The sequence below is a fragment of the Capronia epimyces genome (genome assembly GCF_000585565.1).
Source record: "Capronia epimyces CBS 606.96 chromosome Unknown aczIQ-supercont1.3, whole genome shotgun sequence".
Taxonomy (NCBI): Eukaryota; Fungi; Ascomycota; class Eurotiomycetes; order Chaetothyriales; family Herpotrichiellaceae; genus Capronia; species Capronia epimyces.
In genome coordinates this window covers 2142570-2157196 of record NW_006912906.1, presented here as the reverse complement: position 1 = coordinate 2157196, position 14627 = coordinate 2142570, and the positions used below count along the sequence as shown (strand labels likewise).

General features: G+C 55.0%; 5 protein-coding genes across 5 annotated transcripts in view; all 5 read right to left on the bottom strand.

Annotated features, from left to right (window-relative positions):
* Positions 1-235: 235 nt before the first annotated feature.
* On the bottom strand, positions 236-3150 carry A1O3_04055 (uncharacterized protein; the record flags this gene model as incomplete). Its single annotated transcript, XM_007734186.1, has 4 exons — positions 236-885; positions 960-1148; positions 1207-1393; positions 1447-3150. The coding sequence occupies 4 exons, from the start codon at positions 3148-3150 to the stop codon at positions 236-238; spliced, it is 2730 nt and encodes a 909-aa protein (XP_007732376.1).
* Positions 3151-5523: 2373 nt separating this feature from the next.
* A1O3_04054 (uncharacterized protein) lies at positions 5524-6263 on the bottom strand (the record flags this gene model as incomplete). Its single annotated transcript, XM_007734185.1, has 2 exons — positions 5524-5933; positions 5990-6263. The coding sequence occupies 2 exons, from the start codon at positions 6261-6263 to the stop codon at positions 5524-5526; spliced, it is 684 nt and encodes a 227-aa protein (XP_007732375.1).
* Positions 6264-8111: 1848 nt separating this feature from the next.
* On the bottom strand, positions 8112-8845 carry A1O3_04053 (uncharacterized protein; the record flags this gene model as incomplete). Its single annotated transcript, XM_007734184.1, has 2 exons — positions 8112-8456; positions 8672-8845. The coding sequence occupies 2 exons, from the start codon at positions 8843-8845 to the stop codon at positions 8112-8114; spliced, it is 519 nt and encodes a 172-aa protein (XP_007732374.1).
* A 1967-nt stretch (positions 8846-10812) lies between these two features.
* Positions 10813-12549, bottom strand: A1O3_04052 (uncharacterized protein; the record flags this gene model as incomplete). The annotated part of the gene is made up of 1 exon (XM_007734183.1): positions 10813-12549. One exon carries the CDS (start codon positions 12547-12549, stop codon positions 10813-10815), a length of 1737 nt encoding a protein of 578 aa, XP_007732373.1.
* Positions 12550-14219: 1670 nt separating this feature from the next.
* A1O3_04051 (uncharacterized protein) overlaps positions 14220-14627 on the bottom strand; it is a gene marked incomplete at both ends in the record, with an annotated part of 2312 nt that continues 1904 nt past the window's right edge. Inside the window, one exon of the mRNA XM_007734182.1 lies at positions 14220-14624. Within this exon, the coding sequence (XP_007732372.1) occupies positions 14220-14624 (405 nt within the window). The remainder of the gene's footprint in view (positions 14625-14627) is intronic.

The window sequence follows — 14627 nt, the reverse complement described above, 5'->3', positions numbered from 1 at the left end:
CCTGGAGATCTTGGGGCTCCGGCTCCCCAGGCTTACCGTAACCTTAGCCCCAGCACTACGCAGCATCGCTGCAGCAACAATTTCTACTGCCGTGAACTCGGGAAGCGTGATGGATGCGCATATATCGACGAGATGGTCAAGCAAGGTTCAGCTGGACAGGAAAATCAGCATTTCACGGCCGTTACACTATCTCATCCCTAACACCCCCAAGGGCGGCCGACCAATCGACTCATCTCTATCTAATGCCTTCGGCGGCGGCAAACTCGTCATCGGTGTGACCCTTTGTCTTTCTCAAATAGTCCTCGAATTCGTTCGTGACATCGATGACACTGCTGATATGCTCATAACTGAACAACTGTTGGCGGTACGCGGCCAGCTGGCGGGCGGTCTTGATGGTGTTACGAATCTGGCGACCGTTCAGATCGTGCTCTCGGAGCAGGGGCACTCGTTCGATGACCTGCTTGAAGTTGAACTCGAAGCCCGCCTCTTTCAGGGCCTTGAAGAAGTTAAACCAGATCTCCGACCGGCCTTTTTCGTCGAGATGCGGGTACTGGACGGCCAGTTGCATGCGGGACTTGAAGGCCTCGTCAAAGGTGCCGACGCGGTTCGAAGTCAAGATCAAGATGCCTTCGTAGTACTCGAGCACGCGGAGGAAGACCGACACCAGTGCGTTGCGCACCAAGTCGGTCTGACTCCGCTCCTCGAGGAAGACGTCGGCCTCGTCCAGGAGCACAACACAACCCCAGATCGTGCCTAGGTAGAGCGCGCCTTCGAGGTACTTCTCCACGCTTTCCGGCTCCGTGCCGATGTCGCCGCACGTCACACGGTACAAAGGCTTCCGCGCGTACTCTGCCACGCCTTCTGCTGTTAGAGTCTTGCCGGTACCTGGTGAAAAGTCAGATCATAGAAAAACCAAGCTGAGGGGTTTGAATAGCCATCAGTATCCTGTCCGTACATACCCGGGGGTCCGTGCAACAGCAAGATCATGCCATTACCCTTGTTCTCCACCACATCGGCAGCCTTGCTCTTCTCCAGCTGCGTCTTGACCAGAGCCTTGATGAGTTCTTTCTTGATGTCCTTGAGCACCACTCGGTCCAAGGCGGTCTCGTTCCACGGGATCTCGGTCAGATGGGCCACTTCCAGCGTTCCTGTTGAAAACAAAGTCAGTGCTGAAACGAGGGCCGAAGAGTCAGAGGTATGTTTTACTCCATCGCTTATCATGAAATCCGTATCCCAAGATAGTCGCCGGCAGCAGGAGCAAGAATGTATCGTCCGGAGGCTCGACCGTATCTACTCCAATCACTTCTGTTGGGTGGTCTGTCACGCTCAACTTATCTTGCTTGGGGTGCAGGTACTTGTATGTCTCGGTGTCAATCATGTACTTCGGATTGGTCTGCAATGTCTTGTCAGATCCCGAAGCATCAAGTCAAAGTCTTCTCGACATACCGTTTGCAGCTCAAAGTTGGTCGCTCGTGGCGCCGCATAGCTCACCAGCTTTCTCTTCCTACAACTCCAGAACTCTCGTCCACGCCTTTTGAGTTTCCCAAAGAGACCCGACCTGTCGAGGCGAAGAGGCCATACTTTCAGCGCAGTGATGCTGACGCACGGCTCGAACGTCTCGGGCCACGGCACGGTCAGTTTGATGGGGGTTTTCTTGAACGCGCCGTCGAACTGCCACGACCAACAATGAAGCACGATGCCTTCTTGTTCTTCTCCCTCATATCGTTCGATCATATACGCCAGCTCGCTTTTGTCCCGTTCCTGGTGCGCCACCACGATCTCATTGGAGCGGAAGAGAAGTGGGAAGTGTTTACGGGCGACCCAGCCTCTTTCGAATGAGGCATTGGCTTCGTCATAGAAGCTGCCGAACTCGGAGCGGATGTAGTCCAACAACATCCCGATCTGCAACTGATGCCTCCATTCCAACCCCCTCGACTCGTTCTCAAAAGTAGCCGAGTGGTGGTAGAAATAGTCGTAGGGTGCGGCCAGATTGCGCGGCTCGTTCCAGTGACTGACGGCATTCGCGGTGTCCCTGCTGTTTCTGACGACGGCGTCCAGAGCCTCCTGCAGCTCAACCGACACGAAGTCCAGCGACTCCTTTTGGGCGACAGCCGGTTCGGTGTCGTGGCCCAGACAGTAAAACCAGGCCTTGAAACTCAGGAACAGAGACTGGTCCATGTTGTCCGGTGCGACGCGCTGGAACTCGTCACGCACCATGCGGTGGTACTCACCGCAGTCGTAGTCTCGGTACACAACCATGCTCACCATGGGATGGGTCTCGAGGTACTCGTCGACGTCGGTGACACGGTCGCGGCCCCGGAGTGCGTGGCCGCGACTGTCTCTGGCAAACAGTCGCGGTGCGTCCAGGAAATAGGCGGTCGTGAGGTGCTTCGAGTGATCCTCTCCCGCGGTCTGATTATTATGACATAACACTCGATGAACGATGATGCACTGTGGCGGTTCGACGATGGGGGCGCTGCTGATGCTGCTGGACATGCCGATTCCGGTGCTGGTGCCGACGTCCTGCCCAGTAGCTAGGTCTGGGAGATAGGTCACGGAGCTCGTTGAAGGCTGTAGGGCGCTGGTCGAATGAGGCTGCGGCTGATTTTGTTGTTGAAGCTGATTCTGACTCTGGTTTTGATGCTCATACTGAGGCTGAGACTGAGGAGGACGATGATGATGATAAGTCAGGGGCTCTGCCAGGGAGATAGTCGAAGCATTCTCGTGCTCATGCTGTCGCTCTCGCTCTCGCTCTCGCTCTCGCACGGGCACATACCCAGCTTCAGCTTCATGATGCTCGCCGTAGTGTCCTTCGACTGACCGAGCTGGAGCCTGAGCCCTAGACATTTTGGCTCGTTTGGGCTCAATTGACCTGCTAACCCCCGTCTCCGGCTGGCTGTCCTCCAGATGGTGCTGGTGGCCCCGGACAGGATCATATCCCCTAGGCCGTTTACCTCGTCTTTCCGGAAAGGCCTCCGGCACCACTGAGCGTTCTCCGACCACCATCAGATCATCGCTGGTGGGAGCGTCAAAAGATGTACCAGGGCGAGTGGGCGCGAGTGGGCGCAAGTATGTGTGCGTGTGAGAGCTGCGACGGGCATCATGTTCTTCAGAGCCGAAAGGCTTACTGCCATAGGGGTCGAGGTCCATGGTTGGCTTGCTCTTGGTGTCTGTAACACTCGGAGATCTCGATCAGAGACAAGAGAGGGAGAGAGAGGGGGGGGGGGAGGAGGAGGACTGGTCAAGATGGTTTTGGGCTGAGCCGCGAGCAGCGGGACTCTGTGTCGCTGCGCTGCACACCTCATGCTGCTGCTGAATGGGCGGTGTCAGGGGTGCAAATGGCAGTCTTCCCTCGTCTAACTACCGACGACAGCACCTACATGCCTAGCACCCCTGGCACCCCTAGCACCTACATACTGCACCTACTGTGCCACCTGGGGGCCTAAGGCCAGGACACGGGAATGGTAGGGGAAGTGTTTAAGGGCTTAGGCTACTGTAGGCGCGCCGAAGGACCGCATTCAGCCACCCGCCTACCACCTGCGCCCTGGTCTCCTCTTGGCTGGATTGTGTGACCCTGTGACGGCCACTGCAGTGAGTTGGCAACTATTGCAGACTGCGCCTTGATCCCTGCATTTCTTCTCCAGATCCTTGTCTTCTCGCCCTCACCCCTGGTTTTCCGCTCCTGATCCTTGTCCTTTGTTCTACGACTGTCCGTAGTACGTACTCCACGCTACTTTATGGCTCTAGGCAGGGATCGATGAACCCTCAGCTCGCCTCTTCTCCTCTACTCTGTCGCGCATTCAGCTCGCGAGCAGATCTGCCTTTTGATTGCTCCGACCGCTGTATCGGCGCCGTATCAGAGGGAGCATCACAATTCAAGCCCAAAGCAAGCTCGCGAAGGACCAGCTTAGCTCGATTCTTGCGGCATGCCAACCCCTCGCAAAGAGAGACAAAGCTATCCATGACGAACAGTGGTGGTGGTGGGAATTCTTGTGTTCAGCGGTCGAGATCCTCAGTCCTCGTATTCCTCTCGACGCAGTCTGCCTTAGGGCCCAGCCCTTTGACCTTTCAACTCTGCAGCCAGCCCCCCCTGCAAGGCTCAAGCCTAGGGATCCCTCGGTCGCTGTCTACCTCCACTTGGAACCATGAGATCTATGGTTGACTGCGGACTGCAGACTGCGATACTGTGTCTGTTCTGTTGCTCACAAATCATGGACTGACAACTCCAGGTTTCATGCACTGATCCAAGAGCCATCTCGATCGTGGCCGCAGGCTCACTTTCAGGTCGACAAGCGTGGTCTTAGTCCTAACTGAGGCGCCGGACGTGCGAATGCGAGCCCAGGACTGCCCTTCTCACATGTTACAGAGAACCTAGCAAGCTAACGGTTACACCGCTTCAGTCAGTCAGTCAGTCGCTCTGTCCTAGAGTTGAGACCAGGGCTGCCTCGCCAGCAATCGCCAATGCGGACTCGACTCTTTCGTCTCCACCCTTGTCATTGCAGCTTGTTGGGCCCACAATATCCCTGACGAGCTCAATCTGACATCGACGCTGTCGCAGCATGAAGAGCTCAGTGCATTTGCATCAATCCCGAGTCAGTATCCGGCCAGCTGGGATGTGGTCGCGCGTGCAAATGTGACAGGTCAGTTGTCCCCACCGCTACTTGCTGCATAGTACCCGCATTCTGTGCTCCAGCAGACCTTGGTCCGAATTTAAATTTGAAGTTCTTCCCTGTTGCTGACTTTCGTTCCGACCATTCCAGTCCTGGAGCCCTCGAACGGATGCGGTTGCCGAATACCTCAACGCGACAGACGTCAACGCCAACAGCACCGACCTCAGCGCCTTCGCCGAAACTCTCGTGACATAGGATGTCTTTCCGGAAGCCACCCCAAAGAGGACCTCCAGAAAAGGATGCAGTTCATCCCGACGCTGCTGACGAATGGGAGGTATGCCAACATCTAGGATGTGTCGCCCGATCCTCGAATCTGCGGCATCTTGGGCGGAGAAAGGGATTGGACGTTGTAAGACTTGCCCAGACCCGTTACGTCTGTAATGTCATTGGTACCTGGTACCTTTGGTTCTCCCTCGCCCTAAGAAGGACATGTATTTCAAGAATTACAGGATCGTTCAGAGGGCAGGTCCGATACCTTCAACATAATGCATCACACATTACTAGAATAGCTGCTGAGTTGCGCGATGGTGCTATCACCACCTTAACCTTCCTCCTCCTTTTCTTCCGACCAGATTCAGAGTGGCAAGATCATCCAGTCTGACTACCTGCTCAACACGGGTGGCTGTCTTGCACTTGATGGACAGGTAAGACTGCGCTTGGGGGAGTACCTACTGCTACCACGATCTCCAGTATCAATTAGACCTTGCCTGTGTTCAGAGAAGGGAAAGGAGTAGAATAGGAGTCTGAGCTAGACGGAGTATGTAGGTTCAACGAAAAGAAGATCAAAACTTGACGAGTTAATCCCATGTCTGCCTTCTACCAAGGCTGTCCCTGTGGGTTCCGCCCAAATAGACTATACCCAACGTTGCGGCAGCAGAGACAGAAGACTTGGCCTTTGGCGTAGACCGCCCAACAATCTGGCCTTTTCATCCTCAACACCTCCAGATCTGTCTTCTGAGATGGTGTATTTCACCACGGTCATGACGAGTGGTGAGGTGGTGCCTGTAGGAGGGATGCCAGAGTGCCTAGGCTCCGACTCGGCCGCCGCATGCTGTTTGAGACGCCGTTTGCGGGCATCTTGGACAGTGTCACTCTCATCATCCAAGTCACCCAACTTGCGCTTTTGCTTGAATAGATATCGTGGTGCTGCTTCGGCATGCGAAAAGCCAACAGCCCCGGTGAGATCCGATCTTTCGCCATCAGAGTCTGCTTGTTCATGTGTTCTGCTGCTGGGAAGCCCAGGAAATGCTACTGGGATTTGTCCTGCTACAGTACGTGTCAGCCATCAGGCAGCCATAGTCCGCATCAGTCCAGCGTACCACTTTCACGTCCTTCCAAGACTGTGTCTATAGCTCGGGAGGAAGCAGGCCAAAGGTCCGTGTCATCTGCTTGCCGGGTCATGTTGGTGTCGTCGGGGTATTCTTCGTCCAGGGATTTGCGTATGATCCTCCCCTGATAGGCTTTGCCAACTAATCTCTCCATCACGCTTGTGAGGTCAGATTGTGAGGAGAGCCCGATAAACGCGTGTCTAGAGAGCTTGCCAGTCTTCAGTGTTGCTAAAATAACCGATCGCTTAGGCAGGTTGGTTGCCATGTAGACGAAGGTCCGAAGGTCTTCTTCGTTGGTGCGAGGTCGAACCCGCTCATAAGTATGACAGATGGATCCAGTATCCCATAATTGAAATCTACCGTTATGCCGATATCAACGGTATGGAAGAACGGCTTCAATGAAGTGTTGCCTGATGACGCGTTGTCAGCATCGCCCGAAGGCTACTGTCTCTGGAAGTTTGAGAGTCGTGTACTCACAAAGATATCTTTGTGCTGATTCAGCTTTGTAGGTGCTGCTGAAATAGAGGTGGATGGAATCATCTGTGTTATAAATCGCCTGAGGGATAATGGGTAGTTGCGCTTGTAACAAATCTAGACGATCGTGTATGGAGACAGCCGGATCGAAATATAACCTAATCTTGTTGGAATAGTCCGAAGGGGGCTTCTCTAGAACCAAATGGTCTAGAACGGTATTGCTGGGAGTCTCCTGGTTGCTGCGATGACTGTCGTGAGCCATGGTAGATGTGTGACACACTTTGGAAAGCCTCGATCAAGATGTTTAATGTGCCGTGCCTTGTTCGAGAGCAGATTTCAGCCAAGGTCGAGCTACCCTAGGAATGATCAATTCTATCATTCACTGCTGCCGTTCAGTCAACAGAGACTGGTCTTGGTGGCGTCACTTGCCGCCCAGTTCTGGAGTCGAGAGGCACAACACTAATATGAATCTTGCATGACCTCGAGCACGGGTTGGACTTGGTCGATTCGCACGAGAATCAGGAATAGGAAGGACCGTACGATGTCACGTCAAGGCTTGGAAGCGTGAAAGGGTGAAAGGGTGAAAGGACGTTGTCGCGGAGAGGCTTGAAAGCGTGAAGCGTGAAGCGTGAAAGCGTGAAAGCGTGAAAGGGTGAAAGGACGTTGTCGCGGAGAGGCTCGAAAGCGTGAAGCGTGAGAGCGAGAGCGTGGAAGCGTGAAGGACATATATGGCTCGTCCGGCCGTCTTTCGATTTCTCACTGAGCACTTACTGTATGACACAGTGAATGATGCTACTCTGTCTCAGCCATACCACTGCCATCAAGCAATTGTGATATGATATGATATGAAGCGTGTGGGCGTGTGGGAGTGTGGGCGTGTGGGAGTGTGGGCGTGTGGGAGTGTGGGCGTGTGGGAGTGTGCGGGTGGGTGCGTGAGGCTGAGGTTGAGGTTGTAGAAGAGCCCCGCCGTGGGAAATGGGAAGATGACCACATACTATCTGCCACTGGGGCGGAGTACTTACTGTATGTATAGTAGACTAGGTACGTAGGTAGGTAATTAGCGAGCGTATCGGGCAGCAGCATTGGAGCCTGAGCCTGAGCCTGTCCCCTGTTGCTGTCTGCTGTCTGCTGTCCGCTGTGCTCAGCCACCTTAACACGTGCCACAGCCACGGTGGCGGGCTTAGGCTCAGGCATCCACGAATGTACAGTACATGTACATGGGCGAACGGTACTGTAGTTCAGCAGTGTGAAGGGTCTCTAGGCCTGGGGTTGGTTATCCTTGTGCCCATCACCTTCGAGGTAAAGCAGAGAGCGCAGATGGTGATGGTGACAGTAGATTGTAGATTGTAGATTGTAGATTGTAGGAATGAATGAGATTCATTCCCGGCGAGTCCGAGTCCGACTTCTATAGTATACGGACATGGAAACGTAGACTAGTATTCTGTACGGAGCAGTGACAGTGACAGTGATAGTTACTGGCTGGGCTCCCTGTGATATCTGTACTTCAACTACTTTGGCCTGACCGCCGTGGGGAGCTAGGTATAGTAGCTATAACTCAGTCAGATAGTAGGATAGTCGGCAGACCTTAAGACCTCTCCACCCCCTAGTCTCCATTGAAGGTGGCAGTGAGTCTTCCACCCTAGTCTCCATTAAAAGTGGCAGTGACGCCAACACTCTCCTGGCCTGCGGCCTTCTTGTCCAAGGCGATGTTGTTGTTGAGCTTGGTGGTTTCCTCGTCGATCTTGGCCTGGTCGGCGTCTCCCTGGGCAGCCTGGATCTGCAGCGCCAACACCTCCAACTGCAGCTTGAGCACCTTGTTCTTGATCTTCCCGTTCTGTAGCGCCGTGGTGTCGGCGTCTCCGGCCGCGGCGATCTCGTCGTTGAACCCGCCCGTGCCAGTCTCGGCGTCTTCGGCGGTCACACGGGCGTCCTGGATGATTTGGAGGTCGGATGCCGACACGGAGGCGAGGTCGGAGGTGTCGATCTGATACACATGAGTAGTTAGTTCAGCTTCTTCTTCTGGTTCTAGTTTCTGGTTCTGCTCTGCTCTGCTCCGTGTAGCCGTTGTAGGAGGTTTGCTTCTTATGCCTTTCTTTTTCTTTTTCTTCTTAAGGTGGAGGTGGTTTGGTTCTCATGCTTTTCCTTTTCCTTTTCTTCTTAAGGTGGAGGTGGTTGTAGACAGGCAAACAGTATACGTACAGGGAATTGGGCGTTGACTTCGGCCAACGCATTGCCCGCCACGCCATCCGAAACCTGGAATTCGCTGTACGGTCGGGCGGTGAGGGCTCGCTTGACCCTGGTTTTGGTGCCCACAGGACCGGCTGCGGAGAGGGCGACGAGGCCGAGAAGGATGGTGGCGGGAGAGAAGTACATGGTGGATGGGTGCGGAGGGGATGCGGTTGACGATATTGCAGATGGGTGCTTGCGGAGGGCCGGACACAGAGAGCGAGAGCGAGAGGACTGGTTGAGTGAGTCGCACTGGTTGAGATCGCACTGGTTGAGATCGCACTGGTTCAGTGAATCGACAACTGCTCAAGTGAAAGATCGAGAATCAAGCAACTGCTCAGCGTAGTGTCATGATTGAATTGCTCAGTGTAATGATTGAATTGCTCAGCGTGATGATTGAACTGCCCAGTGTGATGATTGAATGGAGCGAACACAGTAGAACGAAAACGACAGACCAGCTGCGGCAAAGAACGACGAGATGAAAATGAAGGAGACTGGAACAGTAAAGACAGGAAGACAGAGGAAGACAGACGAGGAGAGAGAGAAAGTCATTACTTTCCCCGGGGACTGCTGCTCATATACCAACCATCAACCACCAACCACCAACCATACTCCATACTCCTCGACGGAGTACGGATACTCTTTACTCTTTCGACACTCGGCACTCACGGCTGAGATGCGAAACCGTCCGTCGTCTTGCCTTGCCTTTGATTTATTTCATCATCGAGATACGAAACGAAACCGAACCGAGCCGTCGCCTTGCCTCCGATTTCAGCGAGGCTAGTCATGCGTAGGTCATACCATAGCGACGTTGCAGCTTGTAGTTAGTAGTTATTATGTGATTATTATCATCAATGTGATGTGATCAGGTCCAATGTGATGTGATCGTGCCGGTATGGTGGCGCTCGCTCCCACCTGGCTGAGACTGCAGTTGTGTCGAGTGTAGTGTCAAGTCCAAGTCCAAGTCGGGTCGAGGGGGAGGGTGGATCGGTCGACACAAGAGGTAGTAATTACCTAGGTAGGCAATAGGTAGTAATTAGGAATCACTGAGAAGGTTCTCTTAGAGGTCTCTAGAGATATGCATGGCATATGGTATGGTATGCCATGGAGGATTGAGTGAGTAGAGAGATGAAAGTCAAAAGTCGAAAGTATCAATGATACGGTAGCTGGTAGCTGGTAAGCTGATCATACCTTAGGTACCTACGGAGTACACCTAATAACACTCAAGCTAGTAACAGTGTTGTTTCCAAAGTCACTGCAGTGGACAGGACTCTAGACCGGGGGTTCAGGGGCTTAGGCCGACGAGGCTTAGGAGGCTCAACATGGAACATGGAACGCGCCAAGCGGGGGGAAAGAGGCGGAGAGGGGTTAAGCCTACAGTATCACGGTCCTGGATTCCGGAAGACACGTTTACCGGAGATCTATCTCGCACATCAAACACCTGTGAGGTAACAACAATCATCATCATATCGATTAATCTTATTCATAGGTAGCATTAGCAATAGCATTAGCAATACCTAAGGCAATGAATGATTACACTCGGTGAGTGGCAGTCAACTGACTTGACCTGACCTGTGTTTTCGAGTTCGGCGTCAAATGAGACGCTACACTCCGTACAGAGTACTCACATACTCAATAGACCTTATAAGGCAATCCCATACCATGTGCTATGGCGGGAAGCATGAGTGAAGCTCGATGAGTTGTAGAACGCTCCGGTCCATCGTCAGTCTTTGAAAAGGAGACCGCCTGAGGCCAGTCATGAGTGAGACCGAACCAGAAGAATGGGCCTAATCCCCGTCTCCACGTCCTCCTCCCTTTTCCTCTTGGCCTCCCTTCTGTCTTCTGTCTTTCACCTCTGATAATTTGGTCAAAACGCCCGGACTGGACCTCAGGTCAGAAGGGACAAGGTAAATGTCACCGAATGAGCCGGGCGACAAAGGACAAGGGACAAGGTGGCCGAATGAGCGTGTCGCGACACAAGTTCCCATGATCATGACACGCCATGACAGACACTTTTCCCATGCTCATGACAGACCATGACAAGATACTCATTCCCATGATTATGACACACCATGCCACACCATGACAAGACACTTTCCATGCTCATGACAGACTCATCTCCCATCTCGGGCCCAAAAGCTCGGCACCACACCGACCAAACTCACCAAACTCAGCCACCACCAGGCCCAGCCGACAACACCCTTGTCCAGACCGCGGGCGTACCAGTGACCGGCGACGATGGGGCCGACGGTGCGGAAGGCGCTGGAAGTGGCGGCGCCCATGCCGTGGATGGTGCCCAGCATGGCCGGGCTGGGGCTGGAGTTGTTGATGAGCAGGACGGAGCCCGGGATGGCGAAGGTGCGGGCCGCCACCTGCAGCAGCACGACGACCACAATGCCGACCCACAGCAGCACGGGCCGGTCAACCAGCAGCGACAGGTAGGGGGCCAGCGCGTAGGCCAGCGGGAACACGAACAGCGACCACCGCGTCGACCGGAGCAGGCCGAACCGCGCGTTCACCGACGGGTACAGCGTCAGCTGCAGGAAGATGCCGACCAGGCCCAGAATCGACATGGCCAGCCCGATCGTCGCCAGCGAGAACTGCAGCCCGCCCGTGAACACCAGCGGAAGCCGCACTGGCTGGTCGGCCGTGCGTCGCGCCGTCGACAGGAAAATCGTCCACAGCGACGCGAACCCGCCCATCTGGAAATCCATCACCGCCACCGTCGCCAGCACCAGGAGCACGTTGGACGTCAGCGCGTGGTAGAAGGGCGGCGCGGCCTTGGGGGGTTCGACCCAGGCCTCGGCCGTATTCGTTTTCGTTTTCGTCATGGTAGTCGTCACGGTATTCGTCTTCATCTTCGTGTTCAACTGGTCGACTTCCTTGGGCGGGAGAGGGGTGAGTGGTGTGCTGGTGCTGGACGGCAGGGCCTCGTCATCGATGTCGATGTCGAGTGTATCGGGCATGTTCGTGTTGGTCTCGCTCTGACCGAGTTGAACGTAGCCGAAGCGGCGGAAGACGAGTCGGCGGAAGCGATGGCGCAAAGACTCGGCCAGCTCGAGGCCGCGGTCGCGGTCGTCCCGCTTGGTGATCAGGGTCTCGCGCAGGCCCAGCCAGACGAGCAGGGCGTCGGCGAACAGCAAGAGGGCGCAGCACAGGTTGGGCGCGGCGTAGGGGAATGTGGTGAGCCAGGAGACGGAGACGGAGACGGCGCCAGTGCCGGTGCTGGACGGGTTCGCGTTCGGGTCTCCGCCAGTGTTCTCGCCAAACATGGCTGGGTAGTTGGCCACAGGGTCGGACAGCAGGCCGCCGAACAGCGGGCCGAAGATGTTGGCGATGTTCCAGGCCAGCGGCAGCAGCAGGAAGGTGCGCGAGTGGTATTTCTTGTGGGTGCACTCGGCCAACGAGGTCCTGGCGGCACCGACGGTGGCGTTGACAGCGCCGCCCAGGCATCGCCACACGGCGGCGGTGTGGAAGCTGCGCGAGAAGGCCAGGCCGACGCAGCTCAGGCCCTGGCCGGTCAGGCTGACGAGCAGCACGCCCTTGCGGCCGACCGCCGGCGAGTCGGCCACGCGGCCCCAGACGATGCCGGTGACGATCTGGGCCGCGGTGAAGACGCCCTGCAGCACGCCGGCCTCGAACGAGATCTGGCTGTCGGGCGCCGAGGGCGAGAACGACTGGAGCTGGTAGAACATGTAGGCCTGCAGCGCTGCTTGCTGGAAGAAGTCGACGATGCGCACCGTGCAGATGACGAACAGTTGGAACTTGTTGGGCACCGACGCCCACGACGGCGGCGGGGGGCGGGCGGGTTTCGACTCAATGTCAACGTTCATGTCGTGCGGTGGTGACATGTTGGTTCGGGTTCAGGGTCAGCAGGGAGGTGATGTGTATGATTCTCGGATATATCGATATCATACAGACATGCACATGGACATGACATGCACATATAAAGATATATCCGTGTCCGTGTCTGTACCAGGTGGTGGTGGTGGTGGTGGTGGTGAAGGATCCGACAGTGCAGTGCCAGGGGTATGAGTCAAGTCTCGGAGAAGTCGACTCAAATACTGTACTGACGAATGCGGAGCTCTACCGTGGTCTAACCAGCCGTTCAAGTACGTGCTGGATGTGATTAAGACAGTTCAAGTCCAAGTCCAGCTACTCGGTACAAGATACAGACAGAGTACGGAGAGTAGATGGTGAGTAGATGGTATACAGTACTGTCAGTATCTACCCAGGGGGTGAACACCACACCACACCACTCGGGTGTCGGGTATCGGTGGGAGGTCCCTTAGCTACCTATTACTGTACCAGTCAATGTACCTAGGTACCTACACTACCCACTGGGTCCTGTCTACCTCTGTCTACAGTAGGTATGGATGGATATGCAACTCCAGTCTTGACGTTTGATGGCTGTCAGTCAGTCAGGGCCACTTTTGGGATTTACGAGGCATTGACAGTTAGACCGTCAGGGGTAGATAGGCAGATGGCAGACAGGCAGAAGAGACGTGCTGTCAAACCCGCAGTACTTGGATCCAAGATTGGGACTAACTGGGATATCAACATGGTCAACATGGCACATACTGTAGGATACAGAGTACTATACAGAGTACAGTATCAATATTAGGGTAGGGTTAGGGTTAGGGTTAGCAGGAAATGGTTAGGAGGTGTACGTACGACTCACTCTGTATTTGTGCCCACAGTCCCGTCTGGGCCGGAGATGGCTCTCCGGGTCCATCTCCGTCTCCATCTCCATCGCCATCCCGTACTCCATCGCGTACTCCATCGCCTTCGCCTTCCCTTCTCTTACGAATGCCTGCGTACGCGTCCCTGGACAGTGGACTCCACGGTGATCCCACCCCCCTATACAGAGTCCATACGCACATACGCACATACGCATTCGTTCGATCGGGTGGGCGGAGTACTACGTATCTACTATCTACTCTACCTCAAGTAGACTACCTACGTAGACAGCATACGTTGTCTACCCACCCGCCCACCATCCCAGTGCCACCGCCACGTCGAAGCCTCGACTTGCCATACATCAATCGTGCGGGTCACGGCATGCTTCTTCTCCTACATGCTGGGTCTATACCGTTCTCCTCTCCTCTTCCTTTCCTTGTCCTTGTCCTTGGCCTTGTCCTTTCCTTGTTCTTTTCATTAGCACAGCCAACTCGGTCCGACATGTTGGTTCCTGCCCAGGTGCTGAGGGATAGGGAACTATACGGATACCCCGTAGGGCTGTAGTGATTGGTACAGTAGACAGTACATGCTTCATCTGCATTCTACATGCTATATTACTGTAACCGTATGCACGAGGCTACATTACAGTACTGTAACCCAGTGCACGAGGTCTTAAGAAAAGGGCCAACCGTTCCCGCGGCCCTCATCCACACTCTTCATGTATCCAGTATCCAGTATCTAGTATCCAGTATCCAGACACAATGCGGCAGCTCTGCAGAGCCCGAACCAAACCCAAACCCAAACCCAAACCCAAACCCAAACCCAGCTCACGACGGATCTGTCATGACGGCCCTCCATGGCCTTGGTCGTCCTGATCCTCCATCGCCAGAGCGTGGTATCCGACCCCAACACCAACACTCGGCCTTCGTCTATCGTTCTTGCCTGCCATCGCCATCGACCCGAGACAACTCCAGACCCGACGCACCAGAGCATGGCCCGGACGAGTACGAGCCCCGATCTTCCTGGTGGCCAGTACGGCGACCAGGATGACAACGACGACGACGGCCAGCCCTCCAAAAGTGCCGGCGTAGATTTCCGCCCTCTTCCTCGTCCGAGCTTGGGTGGCCAAATGCCCCTGTGCCTGTTGCTGTTGCTGCTGTTGCTGTTGCTGTTGCTGTTGCTGTTGCTGTTGCTGTTGCTGTTGCTGTTGCTGTTGCTGTTGCTGTTGCTGTTGCTGTTGCTGTTGCTG